This window comes from Xiphophorus maculatus, chromosome 15 (genome assembly GCF_002775205.1).
Source record: "Xiphophorus maculatus strain JP 163 A chromosome 15, X_maculatus-5.0-male, whole genome shotgun sequence".
NCBI lineage: Eukaryota > Metazoa > Chordata > Actinopteri > Cyprinodontiformes > Poeciliidae > Xiphophorus > Xiphophorus maculatus.
Window position 1 is genome coordinate 20,660,513 of NC_036457.1, and position 8,435 is coordinate 20,668,947.

Consider the following 8,435-nt stretch of genomic DNA (forward strand, 5'->3'; position numbering starts at 1 on the left):
TCTCTGGAACCTCCTCGTCACTAACTCCTAACGTCCATCATTCTAACCGACTGACCAGCTGTCCGCCAGCAGTCTGGACCTCTCCTCCTCCACTCAGAGGCTCACTTACTTCAAGGTGAGATTCTCATTTCTACTAACGCCGTCGGTTATTTCCTTCATTAAGTTAAAAGTCTGAAAAGAAAAGAAAAAAACGTCATAGGATCCCAATCTGAAAACATGGGGATGTACAGAAAGTGACTCTGGCTGACCGGTTCAGAGCGCACGAGTGTTGCCAACTCTTAAAAGTCACAAACACACAGATGCAGCAGAAAAACGCTGCAAACTAAAAAAAAATGCTGCAATCACAGAAACCGGAGGCAAAAATCTACAAACAACCAAAGAGAATCAAAAGTTTTACCTTGTGATTGTGTTTATTTTATCTGAGTTGAGTTAAAATGTGAAATTAAAGCTCATCGCAAAATATAGATGGCTAAATACTAAGATATTCATGACTTCAGTTTTTTATCTTTTTTTGTTTAATTTCAAACTTCATTATTTTCATGATATTTTATGTGACATTATTCATAAAATAATGTCCAAATCTTTTTTTTTTTTTTAACTAAAGGTGATTTTTTAAAAAAAAAAAATCACTACCTCTTTCTTTTTAAAAAAAATGTTTTGGCCAAAAAAAAAAAAAACACAACAAAAACAACTTTTGTCCTTGACAAAGGCCATTATTTTAGGAATCTGATGCAATACTATACTGTGTGTTTGGCTGAGTTCCTGTCACTGGTAAAGAAAAGCAGCAACGTGTTGTCTGAAAGTGGTAGCACTCCATTTTATTTCCGGGTATCGGAGTGTAAGAGGCTGACTACGAATGTACGTCAAACTTTACATGAAAATAGAATAAAAATCATGGAACCTTTCTTTAATTTTCAGGTCAGTGGTAATAATCTTTTTATGCGTCTGCTGGCTGTAAGAGACTATTCTAAGATCTGGGCAGCTGAACCTTCCTTCTCATGACCTTTGTTTGACCCCCTGCAGGGCTGGGAGAGCCACCAGGACCTCTCAGTGGACCCCCCTCCGTCCAGACGCTCTCTGGCTGGCGCCGTGTCCCAGAACCTGAACGCAGAGTCGGGTATGTCTGCTAAGCGCTTCTTCATTCTTCAAACTGCTCCGTCTGCAGCTCTGAGGCGTCTCCTCCTGCTTCGCTGCCTCTGTGTGTCGGTGGTGACTTCATTTTTTGTCTGTAGCTCAGGATCTCAGCTTGGCTCTGCATCAAAAAGCTTATCTCTTTCACTCTCGCTCCTCTCTCCCCTCCCACCTCCCTTCTTCTTCTTCTTCTCCTCCTCTCCATGTCTGCTCCTGCGACCTCTCCATCCTGACCCTCGGCGCATTCAGGCTTCGCTGCGTCTTATCTCTCTCCAGTGAAGGCCGTCCCCAAGCTGCTGAAGTCCCTGCTGCCTGCGGGGAGGGAGGAGCGGGAGCCGGCGGCCGGCCCGCAGCAGGTACTCTCCTCAGATTACGGCCCAGACCCTACACATCTCCCCGTCTAATCAGCAGCCAGTTTCATTTGTTCGGTTGCTATGGAAACAGTACTTATGTAGATGAGAGCATAATTGTTTCAACAAAAATTGCATTGATGCCTCAAAGTCTCTGGAGCCTGAGGTGGATCTGTGTCAGACTCCCTGCCTGTATTTGGGCTGTAACAGACGATTATTCTGATGATTAATCGGTTATTCTGACGATTAATCGGTTATTCTGACGATTAATCGGTTATTCTGACGATTAATCGGTTATTCTGACGATCGGATAAAAAATTGCCCCTTTCTGCATAGTTTCCCATTTAACTACTTAAGCCTTTTTGTACAATATATAAAAATGTAGATAAAGAATTTGATTCCCTTTTTTTAAGCACTTTATGGCCTAAATTGCAATAACGCAGCATTCTTTTTGTAAACGCTCGATCATTTGTAGCAAGGGAAGCATCTTCAGCTGAAAATATACTTTTAACGTCAACATGTGAAAATCTCAGATCTTTCTGTTTACCTTTAATAAAGTGTAGGGATGAGCAGTTTACTTTTATTTTTTTAATGAACTAATATTCAGATAACAAAAGGTTCTTAATAGGATTTATTTTATTTTTACAGAATTTGACCCAGGTGATGCTGAAGCTATTCCAGCATAGCCTCAGCTATGGGAATTCTGAGTTGAACAGATTTACAGACAAACAAGGTTTTTCATCTGAAATACAAAATGCATCTATTGTCTGCGTAGTTTTGGATTAATTACTGCTCTGGATATTTAGTTCTTTCAGTAAATCAATTAATAAATGAGTTAACCACCATTTAAATAATCAATTAATCACATTTAACCCAAATAATCATGTCCTACCTTACATATAGCAGTCACAGAACGACAGCGTCTAATTGGGTCAACGTTTCAGCTTCCTGATCTATGCTGGACAATGCACAGGTCATCACTGAGTTATGGCTGGACTGATGGTCTCAACCTGACTCCGCCTCTATTGACCAAATATTCCAACCAATCAGGAGGATCCATCAGAGACATTACAGCTGTCTTCTGCTTGTCCTTCCTGCAGAATTCCAGTCTGTCGCTGATGCCGTCTTCTCATAAATCTCTTTAGTGCGGCAGAGCATCCAAAACCAGAGGGAATGACTGTTCCAAAAATAATAATAATAATAACAACGAGCAAAAGTCTACAAAAATAATAATAAATCAGAACTAACATAACATCCAGCATGCTGTTCCAGAACATCCAACCGTCCCGGTGAGCCTGACCTTTGCGTTGCGTTGCAGGTTTCTCGTCCCGAGTCACCGACGGGCAGGATAGACGTTTTTGACCTGCTGTCTGACGTAAACGCCGGCCATCGGCTCCGAACGAAAAAACCCCAACAAAACAACTTTTAATCTGAATCAAACCGCGGACGGAGCATGCGGCGCGGCGACCAGGGCGGACCAATCCGCCTTACTCTGATTCTTTACCCGCCTGCTGAACTCCCAGTTGGGCCTCTGATTTATTAGCCTGAAATTACAACCAGATATTAAAAAATATATATATAATTATGGTTTTTATTCTAGGGGGGAAACAGTCGGAGAGCAGAGCAGCCAAGATTTAATCAGTGCACAAATGATAAGAGTTGCATGTAGCATGAATGCTAAAATGAGACAAATGAACACAAACACAATTATCATTAGGAGGCAATTACCTCCACTGATTCTCCAGTTTATCGTGATTATCAGTGATTTACGGAGCAAATATCCTAATTGCACTTTGAATATCTTACATCAACATCCCACCTGCTGATCACTGGAACAAATGAAATATTCAACCACTTATTTTTCTGTTAATGTAGGAGGGCTATTAGATTGGAGAACATGATGGTGTGTTCGCTCGTCTCTTAGCAGATAATCACTTTTATTTGACGGGTAGCAAAAAAAAAACAAAAAAAAACAACAACAATGCAGCAGATTTTCTGTGGACAGACATGAACATGTTGACGTTGTTTCGGCCGCAGAGTCTTCCACGCATCGTGGTTCAGTCGGCCAGCGTCGAAGAGGACATGTGCAAACATCAACAGCCGGTGAGTCGGCCAGGAAGGCACTTCCTGGATTCCTGCATTCCATAGGTGGTTTATGGGAAGCCATGTGGCGTCCATTTGACCGTTTCTGTCTAATTTAATTGAACAGGACTTTTTTCTTTTTGTGTGTTAAAACATTTATGCTGCATTCGCCCCCCTATGGATTTTGTTTCTTCTTGTTGTTGCTCTTAAACGGTTCAGATAAGCCGAGTAAAAAATAACAAGCGGTTTTCAAATTATGATTTCCATTGTTATGGGGGGGAAAAAAGTCATCAGGCGTTGGTGATAACTGGCAGTGGGCTTTGTACAACACTCTGGTGTTCTGGGCCTCTATTCTCTGACGGATCATTTTAATTTAGGCATGTGTGAGGCTTTTCAATCTTAAAGCCGCAGTATGCAACTTTTATTTATATATTTTGTTGTTTGTTTCTTGCTTACATTTGTTAAAACTCTCACCGTCTTTGACGGTACACCATGCGACAAATAACGTGATAAAAATCGAGCTCCTCTGCCGCCTCTTTGTGGGCTTACTGCCATCCGCAGAAGCACACCGCTCGGTCAGAAACAACCAATCAGAGCCCGGAGGAGGGTCTTGGTGCTGTCAATCAGGCGTGGGTACGTGCAGCTCACACCGTCCCTCTTGCCGTTAAAGCTCAGGCTAGTTAGAATAGTCTTTTCCTGAAATGCTTTTAGTTTTTGGCCAGGAGTAAATCTTCCTAATGGTTCCATTTTTGTTTCTACAGAATATTTGGTAACATTTTATTTGTCGGGATGTGCATAAGACTGACACGACACCGTCATCAACATAACACCTGTCATGAAGAAGGAGTCTTCATAAATGTTTATGACTTTTGTCACGAACTGTCATTTGGTAAATAATGACACTTTTAATGCAAAGTTGACTCTTTTAATGGACTTTTAATACGAGCTTAATGCGACTTTGTCATTATTTATGGTATGACAACAGTCGTAAACGTTCATGAAGACTCCATGTCATAAACGTGACAGGTGTTATGTCATGTTCATGACAGCGTCATGTCAGTCTTGTGCACACCGCTTCAAATAAAGTTTTACAGAATATTTTTTCTAAAATCCTTGCAAATTATCAAGAGGTCCTTTTGGTGAAGGCGAGACTATCGTTTTTGGACAGCTGTGTTATTTTTTTCTTCTCTCGTGTTTGAGTCATGGATCCTGACCTTAACAGAGGACAGTGAGTCCTGCGGAGCTTTAGAGGTCGCTGTTCTGTGACGTCTTCGTCTTGTTGTTTGGTTCTTGGAGTCATTTAGTCGATTCCTTGGAGAAGACATCAAGGTCGAGACAGAGTTTAACCATCACCAACGGAAGGGGGGAGTGTTGACCTGGGCGACACGGAAGAGAGGTCTAAGTCTTGACCAATGGCTTCTCACGCCTTTTATTGATGACCGATGACAGTTTTGAGTTTAAGTGCAACAAAATTTGAAAGATGCCTGATTTCCAAATGCACATTATACTGTGCCTGAAACTATCGTGAGGTTGTGTTTTCATTCAGGTTCCCGCTGAGGAAACGCCTCCCGCTGATGTCCAAACGGCGGTCCCCAGATCAGTCCCCCTCCCACCTCCAATCATCCCAAGGAGCGACGACTTCAGCTCCGGCTCAGCTAGCGACACGTCCAGCGGGTACGTGTTGTCCAACATGTCCTCCTCGAGGCTTTCTGACGTCTACACGCTGAGCTGGGACCTGCCCAGTTTGTTAGCAGACGAAGGGGAGGAAGATGACGAGGCGAGGGAGGAGTTCTCGCCTGAAAAGCTGGGTTTAACCAAAGAGCCGGCCGCCTCGAGTACTGGCCAAACTCAGCCAGAGTCAGATCTCTGTGAACAAGAGACAAATCCATCTCTGTCCATTGATTCAAAGAGTCTGGAAGAAGCTGCTGCAAGTACAGAAACACGATCAGAAAACCAGGCTGAACAAAACCAAGTTCCGACTACTGATACTACTGAACTAGAGCAATCAAAAAGTTCAGAGAATCACACTGATTCGCTGGGAGAACGACACGACGAACAGGAAGAATCGCAGCTAACGGATCCTTCTGAAGGTTCTCCAACAAAACATCCAGACATCGTTTCTATAAATGAGGATAACCGCGATCAGTTACTCGTGAGTAAAACGGAAGCAGATGAAAATCTGGTAGAATCGATCGCTACACAGCACCAGGAACAAGACCAGGCAGCTTCTGACGGTGTTCAAGATCCAGCTCCAGATGTAAACCAGACTCCTGCTGCTCAGCCTATGGAAGACTCTAACCCTATAGATTCACCCCAACAAGAATTACCGCCTGAACCCTCCGGTACAAACGGCACCCTCATCCAACCCTCAGACACAGTTAAGGCCAGTCCAAAACCACTTTCTGAGTCTTCCACCAAAGCTGCTACCGGTGCCGCCCAACCCTCCAAGTCCAGTTCGTCAGCAGTCAACCCCTTCAAGATTCAGAAAGTCAAGTCTTCAGACCTCAAGTCTTTCCAGCAGATTGTAGGTGAAGAAGGCGGTAAACCGGCACATATGGGGCGGGGAGGCAGCCTAGGGGCAGGACTCAACCTCTCAGTGCCGGCAGAGAGCCTGGAAAGCATCTCGGACTTAGAGGAGGGAGACGAAGTCGCTTCGGACGTTCTTCCTGACTGGTTGAAGGAAGGGGAGTTTGTGTCTGTGGGGACCAATAAGAGTGGGACGGTGCGGTACGTTGGGCCCACGGATTTTGCCGAGGGGACCTGGGTCGGAGTTGAACTGGAGGTCCCGGCAGGTGAGAAACGCAACTCTCGTTACTGTTCAGATTTTTCTCATCACCCCTTACGGATCTCTGTTGGTCCGTCTGCAGGAAAGAACGACGGCTCTGTAGGCGGGAAGCACTACTTCCACTGTAACCCGGGCTACGGAGTGCTTGTGAGGCCTGACAGGATTACCCGGGGGGGTGCCAAACGCCGGCGCCAGCAGCAAAAGCGTCGTAGTGCCAACCTGTCCGGGTCCAGTCCAAACTTGGCAGCTCTCACCGCCCTGGCGAAAGGTGAGACGGGATCGGCCGGCCGCAGCAAAGGGGAGAACCGTAAATCGTGGAACACTTGAAATGTGGCGTACTTGTGGAAGTTCAATCTAGGATTCAGAATCTGGCCCTTCACTGTGAGAGTTGCTGTGTGAACGGCTGGTATCACTTCACTGACAAATGCATCAACATTGAATGTTTTAAGTAGAGATTTGCAGAAAAGTATTTATTTTAGAGACATTGAAAACCACAGAAGCACATTCTGCAGTGTTGTGCAGAAGTCCAGCAGCCTTCGAAAGCCTACATGAATCATGGCTCAGCTGTTTAGAAGCTTCACGTAAAAAAGGTTTCCTGCGTTAACAAGTACTGAAGATGAGAACTGTATAACAACTTCTCTGAATTTTTAATACTGTGGAATGAGCTCACTAGATGACACTAATTCCAACTTGAATGCAATTTTTATTTTGACATATTTCCTTTTCTTGTCTTTTAACATTATTACGCTGTTTGCGGATGATATTTGTGTATTTGGAGCATGTGAGCGGACTACTGTGCCTAAACTACTGCTCAACACGAGTGCCTTGATCATGTCCAGCCAAAATCTTTCCTGCTGGAACTCTGACAAGTGTTGATCAATGAGATCGAACTGGTTCTAGAATGAATGTTTCTACTTTTACACAAACTTGCACTCTTGATGACTACAGTAACAATAATATCTACTCTAAATAGGTTGTCTTCCTGCCGAGCATGTGTTGATTGTTTTAAGAATTTTTTTGTGTGTGAGAAAATACTTGGAGAGGGAAATTTAAGAGTAATTTCTGATTCATAAAGTTTTTTATATATATATATTTACACACATGTGCATTTAGGCAGATCAATTTGACTGCTTTGGATGCTTATTTATTTGAAAATAAAGACAAGATATTGATTATTTGATGTTTCTCTTCTCTTCGGACTGGATGAAAGACAAGATGGGTAACGTCATTGATATAGCTTTATTCTCTTGTACATTTTATATATATATATATATATATATATCATACTAAAATAAACACAAGTTAAAAAATGGACAAAGAAACTGTACAAAAAATGCTTATATACTACATCTTAATTACAGAACAGTCTACTGTCCAAAAAAGGCACTAAATTCTGAAATGGGCAATACAGTAATTTTGAACTTAACTATATTTGAGGTTGATAAAACAGCATTCAGTCCTTGTTCCTAAGTGATGGTGGGATGAACTGGGTGGCATTTCACTTGAAGACATTGACCGACATGTAGCCACACCGTAAGAGGACTTCTCCGTTCTGGTAAGCGTCCACCACGCACTCACACACACACACACACACACACACACACACACACACACACACACACACACACACACACACACACACACACACACACACACACACACACACACACACACACACACACACACACACACACACACACTCACAAACCAGTAGTTTGACAGATCATGGCATGTCAAAGTTAAAGGCAGACATCTGAATACGAGTTATTGAGAGAAAAATCTCTGAACGCACTTCTGCAGTGTTCCTCCCTTCATTAACCTGAACCGATCTGGTTGGTGTGTAGACACACTGACATCCATCACAGATGGGACACGATGTGTGACGTGTTAATGCTACACCAGCCCCACCGTGTGTATAACTGTATCGTAGTACACTGGTGGAGGTTACAGTTCAAGCTTACTCATCAATACTTTTCATAAGGTGCATCTTTGTTGGCCTTTTCATGAAACTGTTGCTCAGTCGGACAATGGAGGACAGCCAAATGCTAAAACGATAATAGAAAAATAAGTTTGGTAAAATGAAAAAA

The 8,435-nt window shown here is 43.1% G+C and overlaps 1 protein-coding gene across 9 annotated transcripts in view; it reads left to right on the forward strand.

Annotated features, from left to right (window-relative positions):
* The window catches only part of kif13b (kinesin family member 13B), a 36,394-nt gene extending 28,871 nt beyond the window's left edge, over positions 1-7,523 (forward strand). For 3 of the 9 annotated variants that reach the window (XM_023347601.1, XM_023347599.1, XM_023347600.1), the window contains exons 37-43: positions 59-115; positions 1,024-1,117; positions 1,381-1,487; positions 2,800-2,856; positions 3,519-3,584; positions 5,110-6,355; positions 6,431-7,523. In XM_023347601.1, coding sequence (XP_023203369.1) covers positions 59-115; positions 1,024-1,117; positions 1,381-1,487; positions 2,800-2,856; positions 3,519-3,584; positions 5,110-6,355; positions 6,431-6,675 — 1,872 coding nt within the window. In that variant the 3' untranslated portion in view covers positions 6,676-7,523. Of the gene's footprint in view, positions 1-58; positions 116-1,023; positions 1,118-1,380; positions 1,488-2,799; positions 3,489-3,518; positions 4,382-5,109; positions 6,356-6,430 lie in introns of those variants that run through there. The other 6 variants (XM_023347602.1, XM_023347603.1, XM_023347606.1 and 3 more) reach the window with 6 other exon arrangements.
* The last annotated feature ends 912 nt before the right edge of the window (positions 7,524-8,435 follow it).